The sequence below is a fragment of the Oscarella lobularis genome, chromosome 11, assembly GCF_947507565.1.
Source record: "Oscarella lobularis chromosome 11, ooOscLobu1.1, whole genome shotgun sequence".
NCBI classification, from domain to species: Eukaryota; Metazoa; Porifera; class Homoscleromorpha; order Homosclerophorida; family Oscarellidae; genus Oscarella; species Oscarella lobularis.
In genome coordinates, this window is record NC_089185.1 from 2,501,453 (window position 1) to 2,526,338 (window position 24,886).

General features: G+C 46.3%; 3 protein-coding genes and 1 long non-coding RNA gene across 4 annotated transcripts; all 4 read left to right on the forward strand.

Annotated features, from left to right (window-relative positions):
* The first annotated feature begins 273 nt into the window (after positions 1-273).
* LOC136193069 (kelch-like protein 20) lies at positions 274-2,007 on the forward strand. The gene is made up of 2 exons (XM_065981858.1): positions 274-1,592; positions 1,866-2,007. Exons 1-2 carry the CDS (start codon positions 274-276, stop codon positions 2,005-2,007), a joined length of 1,461 nt encoding a protein of 486 aa, XP_065837930.1.
* A 409-nt stretch (positions 2,008-2,416) lies between these two features.
* On the forward strand, positions 2,417-3,556 carry LOC136192615 (uncharacterized). The gene has a single exon (XM_065981265.1). The coding sequence runs from the start codon at positions 2,501-2,503 to the stop codon at positions 3,449-3,451; it is 951 nt and encodes a 316-aa protein (XP_065837337.1). The 5' UTR covers positions 2,417-2,500; the 3' UTR covers positions 3,452-3,556.
* Positions 3,557-5,438: 1,882 nt separating this feature from the next.
* LOC136192719 (uncharacterized) lies at positions 5,439-6,425 on the forward strand. The gene is made up of 3 exons (XR_010671218.1): positions 5,439-5,486; positions 5,547-5,900; positions 5,966-6,425. It is a non-coding gene; the product is annotated as an uncharacterized lncRNA (long non-coding RNA).
* A 118-nt stretch (positions 6,426-6,543) lies between these two features.
* On the forward strand, positions 6,544-24,088 carry LOC136193070 (uncharacterized). Its single transcript, XM_065981859.1, has 28 exons — positions 6,544-6,896; positions 6,962-13,279; positions 13,342-14,283; positions 14,335-14,435; positions 14,484-14,766; positions 15,091-15,275; positions 15,321-15,524; positions 15,587-15,679; positions 15,734-16,834; positions 16,889-17,046; positions 17,097-17,226; positions 17,283-17,393; positions 17,450-17,719; positions 17,774-18,160; positions 18,283-18,413; positions 18,465-18,616; positions 18,665-18,817; positions 18,866-19,061; positions 19,123-19,463; positions 19,515-19,672; positions 19,723-19,840; positions 19,894-19,983; positions 20,038-20,130; positions 20,179-20,841; positions 20,905-23,148; positions 23,207-23,464; positions 23,530-23,638; positions 23,699-24,088. The coding sequence occupies exons 1-28, from the start codon at positions 6,704-6,706 to the stop codon at positions 23,868-23,870; spliced, it is 15,354 nt and encodes a 5,117-aa protein (XP_065837931.1). The 5' UTR covers positions 6,544-6,703; the 3' UTR covers positions 23,871-24,088.
* Positions 24,089-24,886: the final 798 nt, after the last annotated feature.

Here is a 24,886-nt window from a genome sequence, read left to right on the forward strand (position 1 = left end):
ATTTGGCTCTGTAAAATCCTTCTTTCGAGACACAAGCGATCATCTGACATCCGCGTAGGCCCTAAAAGAACCCCTAAGTGAAACGCAATGTCAACCAACTGTATTCTGACCTCTTTCTTGACTCGCTGTCGCTGCATTGCTCCTCTGAAGACCACTCAGTAAGCTACGAGAACGGAAAGAAACCTCTTCCAATACGGGAGCGCGAGTCTCACTGAGTGAGAAACCACCCGGATACACTCCCGGATACGACGGAGTCAGCACAGAGACAGCACGATGGGGGACGAACTCGCGTTTACGTCGGTTCGATGTTCTCCAATGAAAATGATTGAATATTATCGACAGTCAGAGTATCTGTGCGACGTCGTTATCATTAGTGAAGACGGACAGCGATTTCCAGCTCACAGAGTAGTACTGGCTGCAGCTAGCGAGTTCTTCAGCCGCATGTTCCGAGAAAACTTCCTCGAGAGTAAAACAACCGAGATCGTTGTTCGAAACGTCGATGGAGCAGCAATGAAGATTCTAATGGATTTCGCCTACAAAAGTGAAACCACGTGCCCCGAGGCTGTTGAAAACGTCCTATCCCTTTATGAGGCGGCGCACTACACTCTCTTCGACGAGCTCTTTGAGATGTGCAGCGGCTGGCTCAAACGCCACGTGGACACGTCTAATTGCCTACGCATGGCAATCGTTGCTGATCGATACGATGATTCGGATTTGCGTCGAGTGGCTGATTGCATATCAGCCGTAAATATTTTGGTCTTGACTGAGAGCGATGATTTTCTCTGTCTCCCAGTTGAACATTTGAGCAGGATTATTTCTCAAGATGATTTGGGCGTGAAGTCCGAAGACGACGTGCTAATTGTTGTGCAAAAGTGGGTCAAGCACGACGAAGTGTCTCGTCGAGATCACGTCGGATCACTGTCGAAATTCATCCGCTTTCCACTACTTGATTTTGAAGAAACAAGTGGAGTTCTTTCGGATCTCGACTTGGTATCTCACTATCACTCGTCAGACGGGTCCTATCACCATCGGGTTGGATGCGAAGGCGTTCTACTGATTTGTGGTGGGGTGGAGCGCAAAAGAGAAGAATTGGCGGAGTCTCGCGAATTCGTTGTGGGGCATATGTTGAGCAGCGAAGCTAGAATATACAACGCCAACAGCGACACGTGGAGCGAGTTTCCATCCCTGTCAGTGGAAACATCTGGGCATAGGATCGCGACGTCGTGTGGCGTGCTCTACTCTCTTGGGGGTTTTACCTATTGTGGCTTTAATGACGGTGGAACATCGGGAAATGTTACTGATGTCGTTCAGCGATATGATTGTGAGCAACGTGAATGGGTTAATGACGTTCAACCTATGTCTTGTCAACGGGAAGGATATGAAATAGTTAGTTGTGCCTCTCGCATTTACGGTATGAGCATTGAAGAATGCTGTATGGAGACAATGTGTGAAGTATTTGATCCAGATCAGAAACGGTGGATAACCGTATCGTCTCCCGATCACTCTTTGTTATATCGCTATATTTTATCTGTGCTGGATAATAAGGTTATTGCAATCGGCTATAACCGTTCTAGAGAACTTGGCTACATGAAGTATGATCCAGTAGAAAACCGTTGGTGTGACTTTCGGTCCTTTTCTTTTTCTCCAAACTTTCACCGTTTTCTTCGTTATCGTTCGGCGAAGTCAGTTTCGGACCCTTATTCGAGCTACGTCGTCACCACAGGAGACCGGATATACATTTATAATTCAAGCAGTTTTCCTGGTGTTGCGGCAATTTTTGACAGTTGTAGCGAGCGCCTTTCTTTTGTTGAGGAGTTCTTCCCGTCTATGTCCTGCAAAGGACTCGCTTATGATCTTGACTGCAGGAGGATGTATATGCTAAGTGATCACAAAATTTCTATCTACGAAGAACGAGCAAACAAGTGGGATGATAGACTCTTTCAAGGGCATTCTCTCTGGAACTTTGCCTGCGAAGTTGTGGACAGAAAGCTGATGACCTTTGTTTAGTAATTAAACTTGTCCCGATTTTTGTGTTATTAATTACTTCCAAAATAAAGAGCGTGGCTTGCGTGGGAGAAAGGAAGGAGGATCGCGCCGTGCGCTCGGGTGCTGGGCATCCTGAACGTTCTTGAAATTCGGTAACTGCTTTCTTTAATTTTAGCTTCCTATTGTCACTGTGTAAAGAAGTTGTCTTTTGATGAAACATTTATCTCTGCAGTTGTAGGAAGACTTTTGTAGTATAATTCATTTTCCAATGCTAAATTTCTCTGTAGATTATTTGAGCAAGCCTCCGTTGACCCCGCCTCTTCTTAATGTAAACAATTACGTCATGAAGTCGGGACGTCCGCGTTGTGGCCGTACCAGCTCTGGGCCGTACTGTAGGTCTATACCCGGAATCCAGGGTCGGAATCCGTATTTACTATGACGAAAACACGGCTACCGGCGCTTAGTCACACTATAAAAGTCACAGACACTTCGTCAGTGGCATATCTACGACACAATGACGCATCTCGTTTACACGACGACGTGTTTGGCAGTTGCAGCGGTGCTGCTGTCGCCCTCAAAGGGTGCACCTGTGGTGACTGACAAGAATTCCCAGCCGACGGCGCTCCCTTGTGTTTCTCTGAGAGAGAGAGACGGACGAGACGGGCGAGATGGACTTGTAGGACCTCCAGGACCTCCAGGGGAGCGTGGTCCTGCAGGGCCTTCTGGTTCTGCAGGTGCTCCAGGAAAGAAAGGACCTGTTGGTTCTCCAGGAGAGCGTGGCCCTGCCGGACGTCCTGGGAAAGATGGTGAACAAGGCCCAAAAGGAGACTCGGGCAACAGCAGCAGCAACGTCTACTCGTTGATAACTCCCGATGACGTCAAGCACGCGCGATTTGGCAATAGAATTCAAGTATACGAAACTCTTTTGGATGGTGGGTCCATTTCTTTTGATGCAGGCGAGACGGGCTTCAATCGACTGATGAGAGTAACCGTAGTTGAGCCTAATGTTCTGGATGATTCTAGCCGTTACATCGTGACAGCAACAATTTCCCATCGAAATCCCGTGTCAGTGACAGCAGACATGGATCTCCTTGTCAGCGTGTCTGACGGTCTCTCGATCGTAGGTTATAACCTTCTCGATAAAGAGAACAAAGGGTGGATGGATATTATGTCTGCGTGTGAAGGGCCCAGTGCACAAACTTTTTCTGATCGAAAGTGCGTTAGATTCAAGAGTGCAAAGAAGACTAAATTCTCGCCACTACATACTGTGCAAATAAAACTCGGTGGTAGCCTTGCAGCATTTGGAATAGGAAAAACAGTCTCCGATGTGCAAGTAGTTGCTGCCCACCAATTTTCTAAAGTGTTGAAACCCTCTAGCGGAGTGTTCTTGGAACTTTATCGCGGGAACCCAATAGAGAAATTCATCATCGACTTTATAGAAGTGAGACTTGAAGAAGAGACTTGATGCTGACGAAAGAAAATGGAGACTGATCTCTTGATTTAGGCAGTAGGTACTTATGAATTGTGGCTGTGTATGTCGTTTAAATAATCTCCTAAATAAAATAGAACTTTTGTGCATTTACTATATAACAACAAGAGTGTGTAGTGTATATATATATAGATCCAAGTCTTAGAACGATGTCCTGTCAACGCATTCCCTAGATTCTGCTAAACAGTTCTGTATGCAGTACCGTGTCGTCACTTCCTAGTGCAAACGACACTGAAAACAAAGAAGAAATCCGAACTGTTTCCGTTACGGGATGCGGAAACTTTTCTCAGGTTTATAAAGACCTGCGTTTTCTCATTGCAAAGCTACCACGATTGCTAGAGGCAACATATCGCTTTCAAAAAAAATGAGCCAATAGTGGTTATCACGACAAGCGGTCAAAAAAATCAGTTGTTTAAAATTTTAAAATTTCAAAACGACTTTTCGCTGTGATTAGCCGAGAAAACTTCGTCTTGCCTAGCGTTTCCCGAATGCGCTCAACATGGCGGTAATATGTATCTCAAATGAAACAATCAGTCCAAAACCACGTATGATTTCGAAAAGCAAATTTGCACTAACTGAAACGCGGTTTGTACTTAGCCTCGGACCCAGGCCCCTCCCACGAACCTTGTTAGCTGGGAAAGGCCTGGGTCCGAGGCTAGGTTTGTACTGCTCTCCTGCATGCGAGCAGCCAAAAAAAGAAATCTGGCGCCTTTGGTATAAGCTCCTACATCTTAATGACATAGCTATGCCGTTCTTTTCATTACATGTCTCCCAGAAATGCCCCTCAAACTGATTCTTCAAAACATATCAATCTGTGACCGGCATATTAGATAAAAAATATTAGAGATGTTGTGCGTCAAGATAGTTAACCTTTGTACTCAGGTATTACGAGAATGATTCCACTCATTCTGGGAGAAAAACGGGCTTACAGCAGGCACGACAGTATGATGGATTCGCAAAACGACATTTGATTGATTGTTATCTTTGCTTTTTGCAGGCTTCGATTTCTGGGGTCACCTACCCAATATAACGTGCCTCTGAATTCGTAGGAGAGCACATTCGAGAAAGACGTCGTTGCGTTTGCCGAAGGCGTCGAAGCCGATTACAACGACTTCTTCAACAAGGCTATGCACGTCTGAAGAGAAACGCGCAGCTTTCGTGGAAAACAGTCTCCAGCAAGCCCAATATCTCCTAGGTTTGTGCATTCGCAAGAAAACGGATACAGCGCTACTCCTGTCGAAATAACGGCGGAGCTCACGGAGCTAGCGGCCGCCCAGGCTCGCGCTCAGTATCAATCGAATTCCGCCGCGCAGCTGTGCAAGGATGCTATTGAACATTACACTGTTCACAAAGAATCCGATTTCAGTTTCAAGGAACTGATAATCAGAGCAGGCACTGAAATATTTGGCTGAATCGATATCTATTTATGGTTTGTCACGCACTGGGAGTTACAAGTGTCTTTGTACGTGTCTCCCTTGTTCTCTATGGCGATGCATCCTGCAGAAATGTGACGTCAACTTCGACAGCCGGCAACTGAATGAAACAGTTCTTTATGGGAAAAAAGCGAATCGGTTTAGTAAGAGAAGGGGTCACGAAGGCGTTGGATTACCCAGGTGAGGGTACTTCTCTGGTTTCTGCCGCTCGCTGGGAGCATGAACCTGATCAACTGAGTGTAGAAACCCGCTGACGATGTTAGGAAAATGACAGAAGAGTCGCAATCACTCGAAAACGCCGGCGTACCTACGAAAGACCTTTCACAGCTCTATTGTGACTTCTTTTCCAACAAGGACTTAAAGAACGAGTAAAAAAGCTGCACAAAAAAACGTATTTAGCGCGAAAGTGCATGAAAGAGCTTTAGAAGGCCAAAGTCGTACAATTTTTGCTGGCTAAACTCTATTGCGCATGCTCGCGTCGCAAAAAAAATGGCGGACGTCGGATTGTGCTATCGAAGCCGGTCCAGTGCGAAGGAGCGAGCAAGGAACGTTGTTGCATAGCTTACCATTTCACTACGGTAGCAAGCAAACCGAACTCCGTCGTTTATCGTCCTCGCCAAATCTCTCTCCGTCCCTAGGACCAGCAACTCCCTAAGGGCACACATTTCATAAAGCATCTCGACCAATTCGTCAGTCTTCTTCCACGAATCGACGGGCTGTATCGACTTCTCCTTCGGCAAGGAACGAGATCAAACGTCGAAGAAAGACTCGAGCTATAGTTGACGTCGTGCATGGACAAGCTAGCCACCACATTTGAAGAGACACTCAAACGCGGCGGGAAAGACCCGCCGCAGCCCACGTACGTGCGCTCGATCCAGAGTGTCCAGACGTCCCACTGCAAGCAGCGGTCGAGCCATGTCTAATTCCATGTTCACACTGGTTACAGGGTCTTTTTTTCTGCGTTGTCGGTTTGCTTTGCAGCAAAAGAATTTGTAAGTGACGTTCAGCCGCCTAAATTCTCCTCCAAAATTGAGGAGCTATTTCTTTTTCTATAAAGCGTGTATGGAAACAAACATTGGGGGAGTTTACTCATCAGATGTGATCCTTACACTGGCGAAAAGTCCATACGCCGTTACCAAAGATTTGATTGTGTCCGAGAACACAGTTCGCACAATTGAAACTGGCGTTCAGATGAACTTCCAAGCTCGCGTTCGCCTTATCGTCAACGGGACGGTCAAAGCGGAGGGAACGCGTGAGGGAGAAATTAGTATGCATCACTTTGCGTCGGCGGGAATTGATTCAAATGTTCTCCGTCTGGTCGGCGGTAATTCATCTCGCGAGGGGCGAATCGAAGTGTACGATACAGCGAGTAGGAGTTGGGGCACCGTGTGCGACGATAATTGGAGTATGGACAACGCGAAGGTTGTTTGTTGTCATCTCGGATTCAATAATCCCATTGGTTCCGACTACAGTACACGACGATTCGGTCCAGGAACTGGAATCATTGGACTGTCAAATGTGCAGGAAGAGTGCGGTGTGCATTCCCGCTGCGGAAAAAGGCGAACAGTCTTCGTTATTCTATAGCAGCGTGGGTAATTTCGCTTTGCATTGTGTAGGAGACCCGATTAAAGTGGCGCGGCGGAGATGTCAGGAAGACGACGCGAGGAACCAGCTGAACACAGCCTATAACGTCGCCGAAAAGGAACCGCTTCTTTCAGGAGTCGTATATACTTGATTTGAATGGTGCGTTTTCTAAGAAGCCGAAGGGGCGTCTACGTACCCCTATGTGTCACGCATGCGTGACCAGAAAAGATTGTTAATTCAGCAGTCGCAAGTCAAGTGTTGTTCTCTCTCGTCTCAGCCTATTGCAAGCGCGTTTCTTCGTTTTCTGAACTACGGCAATTCGTCTACGCAGAGACTGACCATGTTCCACTGGTTACAGGGTCTTTTTTTCTGCGTTGTCGGTTTGCTTTGCAGCAAAAGAATTTGTAAGTGACGTTCAGCCGCCTAAATTCTCCTCCAGCATTGACGAGCTATTTCTTTTTCTATAAAGCGTGTTTGGAAACAAACATTGGGGGAGTTTACTCATCAGATGTGATCCTTACACTGGCGAAAAGTCCATACGCCGTTACCAAAGATTTGATTGTGTCCGAGAACACAGTTCTCACAATTGAAGCTGGCGTTCAGATGAACTTCCAAGCTCGCGTTCGCCTTATCGTCAACGGGACGGTCAAAGCGGAGGGAACGCGTGAGGGAGAAATTAGTATGCATCACTTTGCGTCGGCGGGAATTGATTCAAATGTTCTCCGTCTGGTCGGCGGTAATTCATCTCGCGAGGGACGAATCGAAGTGTACGATGCAGCGAGTGGGAGTTGGGGCACCGTGTGCGACGATTATTGGAATGTGGACAACGCGAGGGTTGTTTGTCGTCATCTCGGATTCAATAATCCCATTGGTTCTGACTACAGTACACGACGATTCGGTCCGGGAACTGGAATCATTGGGCTGTCAAATGTGCATTGCGACGGTGCGGAAAATTCTCTGTTGGATTGTTCGGCGGAGCGTTGGAATAAGAGTCGATGTAATCACTTCGAGGACGTGGGCGTCGTTTGCGGTAAAGGAAGCGTTGGATTTTGGGGCGGTATCGTGTTTGCCTCGGGCGGCGCCAGCGAAAGTACGGTGAATGGAACAAAAGAATTTTCGACTTTGAGCGTTTTGAAGAACGTGAGAATTTTGCGTGCCGGAGTTGCACCGGATGAGATTCGGCGCTCGCAGCCGGATCAAACTGTTGCTGCAATTACAGCAGACACTGCTCTGGCCGAAATGGTGAACGTGACTATCTCGAGTAGTCGCTCTTCAAATATCCAACTGAACGACGTTCACGCTGATATAGACGTTGAGAATCTCAAGGTTCTGAACTGCACCGGATTTGGATTGAGTGGGCGGTCGTCTCGTCGCTTGAAGTGCGTCAATTGTCATTTTGATAAATGCAGAATTGATCTTACGAGGATAGCGCTGCCATTGGCTCGTCCTGAGGCGAAAGATGTTTCTTCGTACAATTTTGGTAGCATAGAGAATGGAAAAGGGACTGAGTCTCACTTTGTTAATGACAGCGGTGGTTACATCAATTTCACTCAAACGCAAATACGATCTGGCTACGTCAATCACGTGCTAGAGACAGATCCAGGCTTTGGTATGACGATATCTTTTGATGAATTTTTGCTTCAGTCACCCTATTGGAGACTCTTTCAAATTTATGACAGCTTCACAGGCTCCATTTATTTGCGGCTGACTTTGTCGCCGACTGCTTATCGCAGTATTCCTGACAGCATGACAGTGGATTATCATCGAGTGTTCTTTTTTTTTCATCGCTCTATCTATGGCAAAGCGAGGGCTTATGTTAGTCGGCATCAGTTGGATTCACGGCGGGTTGACTTGATAAACTGTTCCACAGGAGACTCATCAGCACTCTTGCCGTGGAGGGCACGTGGGCTACTGTTTCGGGGGTTTCTAGGTACTATAGTTATCGAGAGGTACGTGGATTGGTATGGCGGTATTCATATTGTTGGAAAAGGGAATGCCGTTGAGATCATTTCGGCCGTCATCCAATGCGAATACTTCAGACGGAGTGCGTGTCCATGGTACGGAGTGTATTTGGAGGGCGGATTTACAAGAACGCGTGTATTTCAATCTCGTTTTTTGAGTACTCGTTTTGTTTATTTCCGCTTTAACCGCTTTGGAACTGGAAACGTAGCTTTTGTGGAAAATGTCATTAATGGAACAAACGGGGCAGGATTTCTTTTGTACATGAAATACGGATCAGGACAAAGGACAATCGTTGTTGAAAAGAACATTGTGACAAGAGTGCCAATCGCAGCACTTGAAATTACTAGTTCACTCACGAGGGGCTCGTTGATTGTAAGAAACAACATCGTTTCTTACTGCACTGGTTACGTTTACATTAGTAACATTCACGGCAACTATTTTACCTCAGTTATATCTGGCAATATTATTGAAAGCAATAATGTTCTGTCTACGCAAAGTGTATTCGGAGTAAGAACTAACACGAACGTAACGATATTAGAACAGAATGTGTTCAAGAACAACAAAGGCAGGTCGATAGTCTTACTAATCGACTTGACTAAGACTTATTATCCGGCTGAAAGCGCTATATATTTTCGAAATAACACTCTGAAGGGAAACAACGTATACAATCAATCAGAGACAAACAGGCCGTCTCCTACTGCAATTATAGACATAACTGATGGTCTTAACGTGCAAGTCTGCCGCAATAAGTTTGACAATCCCGAGTCGTCGTTTGAAGTTTGCATCCTAACCGAGGCAATTTCGTCTCTAGATAAAATCAATATGACGTTAAATTATTGGGGCACAAACGATGAGAAGGTGATACGCGAAAGGATATACGATTTTTACGACTCAAATTATTTTGCCACTGCAACGTACTGTCCGTTTCTTCTGTCACCGGACCCTTTGAATGTAACAAAATGGCCGTGTGGAAACTTCATCTCTCCCCTAGTGGTTGGTTTATCTGGAGAAATCGGAGGTCAGCTGAAATCGACGTTGACGTTGTCTGCTGCTAGGTCTCCCTATCTAATGACGAGAGACGTGACAATCCTTCCAGCAGGAAAACTTGTTATCGAGGCAGGAGTTGTTATTGAAGCGAGGGAACATACAGGAATTCTCGTTGAAGGGAGCATGATGTCATTGGGAACAGCTAACCGTCCGGTTGTCATCCGAGCAGCGATGTCTTCTGTTGGAGATATTCGTTTTGTTGAAGATATCCTGCAAATTTATCGTGAAGGCGAATGGCATTCAATCTGCTTTCCGACCAATCAAAGCCGCTACAGTCATGATTTGTACGGACTAGCTTATTCTTCTTGCCGGCGAATCGGGTACAACTATGGATACTATTATCCACAGGTATGGTTTCCCCAACTGGACACGCCTGTCATAGCAAAGGTTAGCTGTCCCCTACGCGGTCTTACTACTGATCCGGATGATTGCAGTTTCGTGGCTGGTCGGTATACGCCTGCGCTCCACTGTCTTTCTCGTGTGATTGTACTGTGTAGCCCACTCCGCGTTCACGCAGAAATTAGTGCCCTTGCTCGAAAGTCAGAGGGCAGATGGGCTGGTATTCGATTTTCACCCACGTCGTCTATTTCTATGTCTGGAAATAATTCTCACACGTTGCCGTCGTCGTCGCTGTTTCACACTGTCATTCAAAATTCTGGACATTCGACCATAAAAAGCGTTCCTGCCGTAAAATCGATTTTTCGGTCACCAAAATTCGTGAACTTGACTATAACAGACTGTGCTTCTACTGGATTAATGTTGGAGTATCTCCACGAAAAGACAACCATTTCTGGAGTTGCAGTGGAAAACGGAGGAGGAGACGGAATATCTGTCAGGGGTGTAAACCGTCAAAGTGTGACGTACCGGGATGTTACGATCAGAAACGTTACGGGCGCGGGAGTGCGTTCATACACGACTCGCGTAGCTCCATATTATCTGACGAATTATCGTTCAATCTGCTCGTCTCCACCTTCTCTGTATGTTGATCAAGAGAACGGAACTTACATTGGATTGCATCCTGATGATCATATCGCCGGAAAAACCTGCTCCGTTGTACTACGTGGACCTCCCAACACATTTCTTTTCGTGACTGTTTCTTTCGTTCAGCTTCTTGCTGACGATGAACTCGTCATACTAAATGGGCCTAATAAAGCTTCACGGTCTCTTGTTACCTACAAAGGGGTCGTCAGTACTGACTACTATCGCACGGATATCTCAGATAGCAGTTCCGTTTACGTTGAATTCACAAGTGGAGGACAAAATAGAACTTCGCGATTTTCTCTGCATGCGGTCGCCTTGTCTACAGTGAATACGTTCAGATATAGAAAGTATTCTCTGGGCTACGTCCAAGTTCTTGACAGCAATGTTTTTTCCGCGAAATATGGTGTTCACGTAACCGGTGGATATTACGCGGCGGAGAACGTTTCTATAACAAACCTAAAGAGTGAGAATTGCTCATCCTACGGAATTTACATCTATTATACTCATGGTATTCTTTCCATAACTAACAGTGTCATTCGTAACTCTATTGACGGAATACGAACGGCTTTAACTCGAGGAAGCGTTCAAATTGTAAGCAACGAAGTGACCGGAAGTGCAGATGCGGGAATCCGAATTCACGATGACTGTAGGTCCTTTCTATTTACTACGTCGATCGTTCAATCTAATCTTTTCTTGCAAACGCGGAAAACTGGCGTCAATGTCTACCTTGGATCTCATTATGCAGGATGCAAATGGAAGATCATGAATAATTTATTTGATGGTAACGAAAATGGTTTATTGTTGTCGTCATTTGCCAATGTGTATCTCTACTACGACGTGACTATTGCAGAAAACACATTCCAAAATCACAAAGGAAAGGCACTTGAGTTTGAAGAATTTGTTAATGCGTATGCTCGCATTGAGAGCAACACATTTGCTACAAACTTTGGCGAATCAATTTATTTGCGAGGCCGTACTCCTGCCACAAGCGTAGCACGTAATGTGTTTTTTAGCAATGGCGGAAAATACGTTGTCGTGCTGTCGCCATTTAATTTCACGCAATCGCCCTTTGTTTTTGAAAATAATACACTCGTGGGAAATGTTATCAATTCTGCCGAAATACGCCCCAGTGGTTTGGGCTGCCCGGCTGTTGTTGCCCTTTTGACTTCTTCTCAAGCGGTCATTCGCGGAAATGAATTCAACAATCCTGAATCTCGGTTTGATCTTAGCATTCACCTACCTGTTCAAAGTTCTAGTGAGCTGACAGTGGACGTTCGCAGCAACTACTGGGGTGCAACTTCAGAGGCCGCAATTCGTGACCGTATCTGTGATTTTGGGCAGATTTCGCGGCTTGCTTCTGCAGATTTCATTCCATATTTAATGTCGGCAAATGGATCTGCTGTTTCCGCCAACGTGTCACTGGAGAAATCTATTTTGAGGCCTCAGAGACTCCTTCGCGGCCGAGTGGTTGCGGATACTGTGATTCCTCTATCTGGAAGTCCTTTTACAGTTGCTGGAGATATCTCTGTTCTCCCCGGAAAAACTTTGACGATAGAAGCTGGCACCGAAATCCGATTTTCCGCAAACACCGGAATACTTGTCGAAGGTCGCCTGGTAGCTCGAGGAACAGAGAATCAGCCAATTCGATTCGTAGGCCACGACTTAGCGATGCCGAAATATAAAAGAAGCGTTCGTCTCTACGGTGGAACGAGCATGAATGAAGGAATTGTCCAAGTCTACTACAACGAGACGTGGGGTGCCGTGTGTGCTTTACAAGACGAAAGCGACGTTCAGAGCACTAGTCACAACTTCCTATTGTCAAACATCGTCTGCAAGGAGTTAGGATACAAAGGAGCTGTGAAGCAGCAATCTCAGAATCTCTATTCAAATAAGTCGTACTCTGGTGACGCTTGGATTGAGCATTTACTCTGCCGAGGTTCAGAAACGTCAATACGGAGTTGCATCAATTACGTACATGAAAAATCTGCGTGTGCCTTAGGCGCCTTACAGGTAGTGTGCGTCAAAGCTGGATCAACATTTTGGAACGAGCGGTCACCGCTGTACTGGTCAGGCGTTCGGTTTTCTAAATCGGCGTCGCTGAATGTAAGCCACGTTTTCGTTTCCGGAGCGGGATTTTCAGACGGCGTGAAAATTCCGGCTATTCTAACTGTAGGAAGCGCATTGGAGATGAATGACGTGAACGTCGAAGGGAACGCTTGGACCGGTATCAATGTAGTCAATGCGCCCGTGGCCAACCTGAACAGACTCAACGTTTCCTCAAATGAAGGAACAGGGCTCAGGCTGTCGAATACGTTTGAGAGTGCACTCCATGATGTTACAGCGGTTGGAAACGAGGGGCACGGATTAGCATTGGCTAGAGATGGTTTCTTGCGACCATTCTGGCATTACCCTGTTGAGAAGAAATTGCTTGTAGATGTGTGCACTCAGTCGGGACCAGTTTCTGCCGAAGAGCCTTTTTACCTGAGATTCGTTCCTCGGCTATCTCGAGTAGCTGCCTACTCTCAAATTTGCACAGTACTTGTTCAGGCAAAGGTGGACTACGTCCTGTCGTTCAGTATCATGTCTCTTCACTTTCAAAGTAGAAACAGTTACGTGAAAATTGACGGTCAAGACGTGTATAGCTCTTCGGAATTCAAATATCCTGATCAAGTTCTTCACCACGTGACGTCGGGCAGTTCAGCGAAAGTATCAATTTATGTCTATATCGATCTTGAAGACTTCCTTTTCAATCCTTGGGCAGACTACGCTCTAATTTACGTTCAGCAACATTCCGCAAGTAAGAAATTCGTATCTGAATTTTTAATCTATCTACGCGTATTTCTAATTTGTTTTGACTAGATATCTTTAACTCGTCGTCACACATTGTCACTAATGGATTTTTCGCCTCTAATTGGATGTCAGGAGTAGCATTCAATTCCAGTCAAAGCGTTTACGATCGCTCAAGTGTATCTATCTCCTCTTCGACAATTTCGGCCAATTCTTGGAACGGAATCGACGGAAACATGACGAGCGACGATTCGCCGAAGCTTAGTTTTGGGTTTCATGAAGTCAAAATCCTAAGAAATACGATCACAGGCAACGGTCAATGCAATGCAAGTGCTGGCGGCGTCTCTCTCCGCATCGACCACGTGAACGTGTCAATTCAGAACAATGGCATCGCCGACAACGTAGGCGGCGCCATTAGCATCAACCTTACTACAAGCAGAAGCGAATCCACGTCAGTGAACGTATTTGATAATCGAATTGTGAGAAATAGGGAGGGAGACGTAGTCAAGGTTCGCGGATTCTCACTTTCATCAGGCGTCACTGTGAATATAGGCAGTAACACAGTCAATCATAATTCGGGCGGAATACAGTTCGACACGTTGGCAATTAACAAGACGGCAGCAGTCGTTGCTAAGAACACTTTTTACAACAACACGGGCCGGTTTGTCGTCTCTTGGGAAACGGGCCAACGCTCATCCGTGTCCGGACAAGAATTTGTCAACAATACGTTATTTTGGAATGTTTGTCAGAAACCGGATTATCGATGGTCCGTCTATGCCATTGGAATTGGTCCATCGTACACTGAAAATACTTTCGAAAACCCGTCGAATTCGTACGAATTAGCGTCCGGGCCCGATGCGGGACAGGGTGCTCACAAAGCAACTGAGAACTGGTGGGGCACCCCTGATAAGAGTGAAGCCGCGAAAAGAGTTAGGGACAAGAGCGATGTGCCTAGTTTGGCGGATGTCGATATTGTGCCGCTAAAGTCTGTACCACCTTTGAACGCCAACAAAGGTAATTATAAGGAATGAAGCCCCTATATTTTCCGATGTGATTTTTTAAAAGGGTGTCCTTTTGGTTGGGTGCGGGAAGAGAGTTATCATTTACAGTGCTACTTGTACGTACGAAGTGCTGTTGATTGGAACACTGCGAACGAGTTTTGCAAAGTTGGTAGAACGTAGACTGCTCTTTATTATGTGTATATTGTGTACTAGGTTCGGCATGCAACCCTCGCATCCAGCCACAGTGCTTCTGTGGACGCTTTTTTGAATGCTCTTGCTCCTCGAGCTCCGTCGTCTTTATCTAGTTTTGGAAGTTGGTTAGGACTGCGTCGTGATGGAAAACAGGCGTGGTTCTGGTCGGACGGTTCGACGTTGGATTACAGAAACTGGATAGGGAAGGCAGGCGGAGAAAACTGTGCGAAGCTTACGTCAAATGGTTGGAACGTCGAAGATTGCAGCTCCCGTCTTCCATTCTACTGTATCAAGCCCCCAGCTGGTATGAAAGCCTACAGAGACACTTTCCTATATCACTGTTCACTACTTACAACAAATCACTAGAATAGGAGCCTCTCTGCATATAGAGCGCGTTCGCAGTTACATGTACGGTTGAGCATTTCACTACATTAAGGGAAATGTTAAGGCGGGTAGCGCTGAAATTAGGCTTTAAACGCTTTTGCCAACTGGTACAAGAATTTTTTACTATTAGGCCTAGCTTCCTAGTTTTAAAAACTAGAGGTTTCTCTATTGATCAGAGCGTAGACGTAACGAATGCATGGACTAATTTATAGTATGTTTCAACCTGTTGTTTGCATTCACACAGATGGATGTCCCAACTCTTGCTCACAACGCGGAAGATGCGTAAAAGGGAATTGCTTATGTTTCTATGGATGGAAAGGCAGTGACGATTGCAGCGCCTTTGATTGTAGCAACGTAAACAACTGCTCAGGGCGCGGAGAGTGCGTTGGGCCGAACCAATGTCGCTGTCGTGTTGGCTGGAAGGCACGTGTATAGACTAAGTACATTGAATGCGTTTATGTTTTCGGTTTACAGGGTCGAGCATGCACTACAACGTATTGCAATTTGTATGCGACGTGTCATTCGTGCACTCGGCAGCCGGGCTGCGGTTGGTGCGATTCTCAGCAAAAATGCCTTCCTGGCTTGGGAGTCGGTTCAGACACGGAAGAGTGCGAATCGTGGTTTTACTATGGCTGCTTTGCTCCTAGTCGGATGAGCAATTGTTCCGAGCGAATTAGGGTATAGGCACTCTGCTAGATCATGCATGCATGCATGCATCTCTATTCTATTTTAATATTTAGGGAGTGAATTGCTCGGAGCTTTGTGGGAAGAGGGCGAGTAACGAAACTGAGCAGCATTGCTACGACATAGACCGCTGCTATTTTAACAACACGGCAAGTTACTTTTGGTATCTACGCTTGTCGACTTTTTCATCTCTTTACCTTTAGTCTTGCAGCGGCTGGAACGAGTCTTTGTGCCCTTACGGGCGAGTGACGCCTAACTACGGACTTGGTGCTCAGGCTCCTAAAATTCCAAGCCATCTTCCCAACGGAAAGCCAAGCATTCGAGGCAGGAGATCGCCATTGGGTGATTCGTCAGGCTCTGGTCGCCGTAAGAAGTTCGTCGACCTACACCGTGACGTGCGCGTTGTCAATCCATCAACATCAAGAATTTATCGTCTTCTAGCCGCGGAGGACTTCAACTACTACGTTGTTAAGCCTCCTCTGGAAAAGATCTTTGTTGGGCAAATTCTCGCCAGTCGTCAAAGTGGAGGCGTTCTTGACAAGGTTTTGGCTACGTCGACATTCGGGCAGTATCAATTCGTCAAGGCAAATCCGGCGAAATTGGAGGAAGTTTTCATGTATGTAGACTTCATCGACTCTGTTACTTTGGAAGACGTTTACGACGAAGCAGCGGTTGAACTCATTCCCAACGTTGGCGCTTTTCAGTCGTCCGATCTTCCGGGCGCTCTGCAAATGGCAATCGTTTCTCCATCGACGTCAATATACAAGTGCAAGCGTTCGGCTAAGGATGGTCGAATAGTGATAGCTGCGCGTAAGAACCAAGCGTCGGCTTTGACGACTTTGACTTTGGGTATTGTAAGTCATGCGACGAGCGGCTTCTTGGAGCAAGTGACGGCGATCCACGCTGCCGGGTTACATACAATTGTTCACACTACATTGGCGATCTGTTCAAATTCGTTATCCTTCATCAAATTGGAAGTCAGTGAACGAAACGTGCCTCAGACAATTGTCTCTCCATCTATGACAGGTGTGGATGGCAATGGTCTCGATGGAATTGTCATATATGAGAATGTTTTGCCTTCTGGTCTTGACTTGTCCGTTGGAGACGTAATTGTGGGCCGTCCCAGTGGCCCCGTGGCCGGTTACGTCGTCGACTACTACAATTCCTACGATGACGTCGTGACGTTTATTGAATTGGATTACGCCAGCGGAGTAGGGGTTGCGCCTTGCGCAAGCGGCAGAGCTTCGCGGTGGTGCGACGTGACGAAAGGCACGCTTTTCTATCACGAAATCATAAAGCTTGGAGTAAGTTCTTTAGAGGGTTTCCGTTTGTCTATCAAGACGTTCTTGATCTTTCAGGATGCGACGTCGAATACCGTGGTCAACTACTCGCCGCAGATTCAAATGACGTTTCGCTCGAATCATACGTCACCGTTTGTATCGAAGCTTGGGTTTGTGTTTGATGGCTCAATAACGATTGGCAGTCAGACAAACCTTTCTTTGTCAGCAAAAGATTTGTAAGTAGCATGATACAGCTAAGGCCGTTAATGATCAGTATTTACTTTAGAAATGGAGTTCTTTACGGTCAGACACACGGTAATGATCATCAGCAGCTTTTCTGCATTGATATCGGGCCAACTTGCATTCGTGGTAAATTGACCGTTTCAGTGGAATACATGTTTCACTTGGATTACAACGTGAGATTGGTAGTCAATTGATTGGCTTGTAACTGATCGGTGCTCCGCCTCCTTAGTTGGCCAAACACGGAGCAGAGTTCTTGTTTGCGTACGAAGCAGAGTCTCGAGGAAGTCTACGTGTGGGCAGCATATGGAGAAATGGCGTTGGCTTAGAGTACATAAAACAGGTTCGTGCATACCGTATGAAGGAGTTGTGCGTTTAGAATTGTACACTTCGTTTCAGGCCGACTTCCACTCAATTCAGAAACTCATCCGTCATCCTCATCAATCTTCAAGTTTCGAGTCGTCTGTTGTCCCGACGTTCGCAATTGAATGGCCAATGTCACACAAGACGGAGCCCTACGTTAAATCTGCCATTCCGGATTTTGTGAAACTGGCTCTTTCGTCGCCCAGCGCTCCTTTTTCGGAATCGAAATTCTTTTTGGAAATAATCCCTGCCCTACGAGGGCACTTCGTAACGAAACGGTGCTACGAGGGATGCGATTTTGGCAAGGTTAGTATTTGTTTACTTTACCTAATTGAAGTGACGATTAGCTGCCGCCTGTAGAAACTACTGGCGTCCTTGTTATCAGGCGTCCACGAAGTGGAAGTCTATTCATCCGTCGATCTGCTGTTCTTTGACACCAGTCGCATCTACAAGTGGCAAAGTGCCGATTTCGTGAACGTCATATCAGGCCTTTGTTTGCCAGTTGATGACGAAAGTGATTGTTCCTGTCAGTGTCCATTTGAAGGCAAATGTAGTGATGACGGAAAAGGGGTCAAAATCTGCCAAGCGTGTGACTGTGGTGGACTTCCTGGCTGTCACTGTCGTCCTCCGTGTCCGAACGGGACAGTTGAAGCGTCGAACCCGTCTTCTTCCGTTGCTCAACCGGAATGCTTATGCCAGTGCGCCGATTTGAGACACGCATCAGTTGGAGCTGACGGAAAGTGCCAGGTATAGTAACGAGAAGCTCTTGCGCACAGTCCGAATTTCCACCGTGCATTATCTGAAACTTTCCAAGCACGCTCGTTCTTCGTTTAATGCCGATTCCCTCTAAATAATTATTTGTTTTGTAGTGTGGTTGTACGTGCGCCGATGGCAGCCGGAGCGTTATTGGTCCAAACGGAACGTGCGAGTGTGCGTGCAAGTGCAGAAACTGCATGGATTCTTTTCTTGGTCCAAGTGGCTGCCTCTGTTCAGAAGACAGGTGCATAGACGAATAGCCTATGGTTCTAACGTCTGATGCGTTTTCTCGCAGATGTCCTACATGTCGGGAAGGCCTTGAAGCGGTTTGGCAAGACTGCACCTGCAGCTGCCAATCAAAACATGGCCGCGGCGGTTTGCCACCTGTCTGCTCCGAAGGATGGACAGGCCCGTATTGCGACATACCCGATTGCTGTCCTTTGCCGTGTACGACATTAGTCTTTTAATAACTTTAGTTCATTGTGTTTTTGGCAGTTTGCTCTTTCAACGGCGTTTGCGTCAATCCGGCCGGGAATGAAATCGACAGAAAGCCGTATTGCCTGTGCAACTCGCCACCGTGGGAAGGCGAATTTTGCCAGATAAACATAAACGCCGCTCGTGGAGATCCTCATATGCAAACTTTGGATGGTGAAAATAATGGCTTCGATTGTGCCACTGATCAGTGAAGTTTTTTAGGCTTCAGCTATGATTTTTTTGATATCGGCGAATTCTGGTACTGCAAAAGCGTCTCCAACAATTTTGGAGTTAGTGCGCGCTTCTATAAATACCAACGTACCTCTCTCACTGGCGCCGTGGCTGTGAAAGCCGGCACGAGCGTTGTCACTGTGTCAACGCTTCACAGTCCTGGACCCAATGACTTGCCTGTTGTCAGGTAGTTAAGTTTGTTGATGTTCGAGCCACTAATAATTTTTTCGTCTCTATTCCTCTCTTAGGGTAAACGGCTTAGTCACTCGTTTGATAGACGGGTTGAAGCTCAATTTGCCTGACGAGAGCGTTCACGTGGAACCGAGTCTTTTCTCTAATGGGACGTCAAAGGAAAAGATCGCTTTGATAGCTTTTCAATTTTCAAATGGAGTCGGTCTCTCTCTTGACGTTCAGTACAGTCCCGTGATGCAGCGTCAATTTATCAATATTGCGTTTCTTGTGGGCTCCTCTTTTAAACGAACCACAGAGGGACTCTGTGGCTTTATGGACGGCAACGTCTCAAATGACTTGGTTGGATCAGATGGAGTGATATATCCTAGGGAAAGAGTTCTAGAGTTTGCGAAATCCTGTACTCTCTCTAAATTTCTTATCGGTTTTATAACTTGATGTTCTTTAATAGGGAAAATTTCACAAACGTTTGATGGGTCTGGCCTAAACGGAACATGGTCGTGGAATCATTCCAATTTTCACAAGGATGACATGATGGACTCATCGTACACTGACCCATTGTTTGTTCCTGTTTACACTATCAAGGATATCGACTCGTCTACTACGACGGTATTTTGTCTGTGCAGAAACGCGTCTGACATAACGTCATTTTTTTGCAGATGGCCGAAGATTTGTGCAAGCAGAAGGGCTTGAACGGAGTTCGTTTGACCGAATGCATCTTCGACGTGGCCATTACAAACGACACGTCTCTAGCAGAACAGGAAGACTATCAAACAGGTGATCCTTTTTGAGTAAAGCTCTAAATTATCGAATGCACGTTGTGAGCATAGGTTGTCCTACTCGTTGTTCTGGCAAAGGGCGATGCGCGAACACGACTTGTATATGTGTACCCGGCTGGTCTGGAGATGACTGCAGTCAAGGCATGAATCGAGTATGAGGTCAAAGCTACAAAGTTGATTTGATCTTTTTTGCAGGATCTTGCAGCAACTGCAGCATTAATGGAGACTGCGTATCCGGATTTTGTCAATGTCATTTTGGCTGGGACGGACCTCTTTGCGACGAACCTGGTAAAAAAATATTTTAAATTATTACTGAATTTCTCATTCCTCTTACAGCCACATGCTATGACGTTGACAATTGCACTAATTCATCTCAAGGTCTCTGCAAGTCTCGCAACGTTTGTCAGTGCTCAGCTGGATTTACTGGCTCTAGCTGCAGCGAAGTGGCAAACTGTACTCTCCTCCGAGACTGCTTTCACCACGGAGTCTGCGTCGATCACAACAAGTGTAAATGTGACGTCGGCTGGGCGGGAGTCGACTGCTCTAAACTCTCGTGCGAATCCGTTGGGTACTGCAGCAATCGCGGCTCGTGCGTTGGCTACGATGTTTGCAAGTGCGACGAAGGATGGAGCGGATCGAGCTGCGCTATTCCTTCGTGCACAAATCGCGGCAACTGTTCGGGCAACGGCGAGTGCTCGGCACCGAACACTTGCGACTGCTACGCTGGTTTCTCTGGACAAGATTGCGAGATACCCAATCACTGTCCTGAGCTGAATGACTGCTCAGGAAATGGCGTTTGCCAGAGTCAAAATAAAAGGAAATACTGCCTCTGCTACTCTGGTTACGAGGGAGAAAATTGCAGTTTGACGTCGTGCAAGGGACAAAAAGATTGTTCTGGAAGAGGCGTCTGTGTTGAACTGGACTTGTGTGAGTGCTTCTACGGCTACACTGGACCTGACTGCAGCGAATATTCTTGCGAAAAGCGAAACTTCTGTTCAGGTACAGTTGAATGTTGCTGCATCGTTTTATTTTTTCAAGCGCTTGTTTGTTTGTTTGTATTAGGTCACGGTCGCTGTCTTAGATTTGATATCTGCACTTGTGATGCTAAATGGAGTGGACTCGATTGCAGCGTTCCGGATTGTACAGGAGTAAATAACTGTGGAAATGCGTCTACTGGCGTATGCGTTGGACCGGACACGTGTGATTGCACACAAGGTTATGACGGTGACAGGTGTGACCAGTTGGCAGGAATTAACCTTCATTCGCCACACTTCAATTCATCCTCGCTTCACTTTTATGTATCTGTGTCAGCTGCTGTTGGTCATCGTGTCGCTGCTGTGCCTGCAGAAGATTCGGACATGGGAAGAAACGGTCGAATGACGTACAGTCTGACAAGCTCGACGGGGCATCATGCTTTCTTCAAAGTTGACGCCCAAACGGGAGAAATTTTTACTACAGCAATACTTGATGGACACTTGGGGTCTGAGCTGCATATTATTTTGGTGGCATCTGACGGAGGCGCTCCATCACTGTCGGGATCAGTAGATGTCTCTGTCAAAGTCATCTCGCCCAATTTGCACTGTCCCGTTTTCTTGGGATTACCTTTGTCAATTGAAATTGAAGAAGCGGTGGCAGTACCGGGGTCATTAATCCTTAAACTGAATGCAACTGATACGGATTCTGACGCTTCTCCAAATGGAGTAATAGAATATTCACTGCAGCCAGATTCGTCTGATGTTTTCCATATCAACTCCAGCTCAGGATCTGTCACTTTATTGGATCATCTTACCCTGGAGAGCTACGTCTTTAATGTCATCGCGTCTGATAAAGGTCAGCCACCGTGCAGCACGAAAGGAAGCATAAGTGTCGGCGTTCGTTTGTCGAACCGCGCACCATCTTGCATATCTCCTGTCCTGATTGCTTCGGTTCCGTACACGACTCCTCCGGGTTCTGTGCTTTTCAGTTTGGAAGCAATCGATCTTGACAATGGCACAAATGGGCAACTTAACTACACGCTAACAAATTTTCATTCGTCTGTCCTTCAGCGTGACCAAGTTTTCCTTCGGATTGACAGCAAAGCAGAAGTCATTCTTGATTCGGCATTATCGAAGCCAACCGGTGACGTATTCGACATGGCAACATTTAGTGTAACAGCTCAAGATCGAGCGGTTGAGCCGAAGTCGTGCAATTTCGATTTGACTCTCACGGTTTTTCACGAGTTTACATTCGCTCATTCTTCCCTCGACGCAAAGATCAACGAAAGCGTTCCCATCGGGTTTATCGTTAAGCCTAGTCCGTCTTTGTTTCTCCGCACCTCCCTTAATTCTAGTACAATCTCCTACAAACTATATAATGCCGAGTTGTTGCCGTACAGTGTTGACGAGAAAACGGGAATCCTGTCGGTGATCAAGGCTTTGGACTACGAGCAGGAGAGAGAGCACAATGTCACTATCATTGCTGTTACAACAGAGGTGCCTGGAGCTCTAGCTGTAGCGAATATTCAAATTAAAGTTATCAATGTCAACGACAACGCGCCAAAATTTCCCCAAAGTCGATATTTTGCTACTGTTGACGAACTGGCACAAGGTGGCGAATTGATTTTGAGACTGAGTGCGACAGATCTTGATTCGGGTTTTAATCGAAGTGCAATCGGATACGAAATGCTTTCTATTAGTCCTAGCAGTTCTCGAGACACGTTTGACTTTCGTTTGATTTCCGACGCAATTGGAATCTATTTGTCACATGATGCCGTCATCAACTACCAGATTTTGTCAAAGTTCACGATTGTCATGCAAGCTTGGGACAAGGAACTTCCGAGACTTTCTAGCAAAGCCACTGTTGTCGTTACTGTCAAAGAAGCAGCTAATGCTAAGAAGCCAGTGTTTTTTCAACGTCATTATCGCGCAGAATTGAATGAGAATTCGCCGTATGGATTCAGCGTCATGCAAGTCGTCGCTCTTGTCAACGGTCTGCCTAGCAACGACGTCAAGTACGCCATACAAAAGCAAACTCTCAATCCTGGTTTGGGTTCTTCGGTTTGCTTGGAAATAACTCCACGAGGAGTTATTCAAGTTGCAAACTCTTCTCAAATCGATTACGAAACTATTCGAGAAATTGATTTGACTATTCAGGCGAGGGTTGATCAGCCTGTTCTACGTACGTCAGAGGCAAGCGTTCTTGTTTCAATTCTGGACGTCAACGACAACAGTCCAGTGTTTGAAGAGATGGAGTACAATGTTTCCATTCCTCTAGATTATCCCGAAGGTCAAGTTTTTCTCGACATAACGGCGTCTGATAGCGACTCAGGTCAGATTAGGTGTCATGCATGCAGCAGCACTGTGGCTACTGTAAATCTATTTTGTAGGAACCAACGGGGAAATTGTGTACAGCTTGGTTAGCAGCGGAAATCAGAAAAGTATCTGTGAAATCAACCCCTTGTCCGGAACACTGTTTCTGAGCAAAGAGTTGGACTGGTCATCTTACGGCACGCACAAGTTTACTGCTACTGCTACTGACAATGGTACTCCTCGGTTGTCAGGATCTTCGACGATTTATCTCAACGTAACTTGCCCGTCTTCATCGCCTAACTGCTCCGAAATGTCTAGCTCAGGTGGCAGCTCAGGTATGGTTATTACTGCATGCACGATATGATTAAGATGGCAAAGTCGCTTTCTTTGTTAATTAAAGTACCGTTGGCATACATTATTGGAGGAGCCGGCGGCTTTGTGATATTGCTTATCATCATTTCTGTTGCGGTTTTCTTAGTGAAAGGACGAAAACGCGAGAAAGACCGCGGGTATGCATGCATGCACGGATCTGCCATCGCCCAAAGAATTTTATTTACTATAAATTTTAGTGCATATACTCCGACCTTGAATCAACCGGCGGAAAATCCAAAGGAGATTTCTTCAGAATTTTCCAACCCGGTGTTTGCAGGGGAAGAGGTGAGTAGTGATCCTGTCGCCGTGACGTTTCCGTCCAAAGGCTTGCCAGAAGGAAAGTCCGTCGCGAAAAGCGAAAGTCAATGAATGTTCTGTGTTTCTTTCTTACTATGTGTGGCAGGTCTGTCTGTGTCTGTGAACGTGTCTGTCAGTCTGCCAGTCTTGCCTAATAACCATACGTCTACCTGTACCTGCCTGGAAACAGCACTGCATGTTTGTTCTGCGCACTGCACGTTCGTTATGGTGCACTGCACGTTTGGCTTGTCTGTAAGTTAGATAGCACTTTGCGTCGGAAAACAAAAAGTGGAAACACATGATCGTCGTTGATCGATTGAACTTATCCGGGATAGGAGAAGTTCTCCGTTCACGTCCCAGTCCGTATCCGCTCTTATCGTCGCAATCCGGCAATTCTCAGCAAGCGAATGCACGCCTACGTTGTCTCGCTCGCCGCTTAATTGAACGGCGGAAAGGATCTCTGTGTTGCGACAACTGCTCGCTTGTTTACCTTAGCAGGCAAGCTAGCGAGCACATCTGGCGAAACGCTCCGTAACCCTTCTGTCTTTCGCGTTTATGCTCATCCACGCGCGCGATTGCTTGTTCGGAAAGGTATTTGACGTGTTCGTGCTCATGTTTTCGATGCGTTATATGTATACAAGACTATATAGGACTCCTGCCAACTTTCGCTGACGCATCGCTTGCTGTTTCCACGATCTAAACCAACCTGGAAGCAATGTAAGATACTGCGATAGAAAGTGTCCGCGTAGTTGGATTCGAGTCTATTTGAGCGCGACTGAAGCTAGCCCTATTTAATCCATGCCTATATCAAACTCGGGATGCTGCTCGGTTGGCCCATGCATTCCTTGCTAACCCTTTCTCCCTTCCCGTCGTTCGGAAAAAGGGAGGAAAGAGTGAAGGCTTGCAATTTGAGGTGACATTTCACGTAAGCTTTCTATCTTACAGCATTTCAACTAAACGTCCTAAGTTCCATGCAGCATGCTTCCACTGAGAGTTTCTTCAAAGATTGGCGGTTTTCATGAGTGTTCTTCCTAACGTTATTCGGCTTATGCTTTTGTATCAGGGTCACGTACGCGCGTTCTCCTATT

What these genes read in the sequence shown, in the direction of transcription:
- LOC136193069 (XM_065981858.1), top strand. Translation starts at nt 274, where the DNA reads ATGGGGGACGAACTCGCGTTTACGTCGGTTCGATGTTCTCCAATGAAA. An exon ending in AGAGAACTTGGCTACATGAA is followed by an intron (nt 1,593 to 1,865) that starts GTATGATCCAGT and finishes TCTTGACTGCAG; the next exon opens with GAGGATGTATATGCTAAGTG.
- LOC136192615 (XM_065981265.1), top strand. Translation starts at nt 2,501, where the DNA reads ATGACGCATCTCGTTTACACGACGACGTGTTTGGCAGTTGCAGCGGTG.
- LOC136193070 (XM_065981859.1), top strand. Translation starts at nt 6,704, where the DNA reads ATGCGTGACCAGAAAAGATTGTTAATTCAGCAGTCGCAAGTCAAGTGT. An exon ending in GAGCTGACGGAAAGTGCCAG is followed by an intron (nt 18,161 to 18,282) that starts GTATAGTAACGA and finishes TTTGTTTTGTAG; the next exon opens with TGTGGTTGTACGTGCGCCGA. An exon ending in AAACGCGAGAAAGACCGCGG is followed by an intron (nt 23,639 to 23,698) that starts GTATGCATGCAT and finishes TATAAATTTTAG; the next exon opens with TGCATATACTCCGACCTTGA.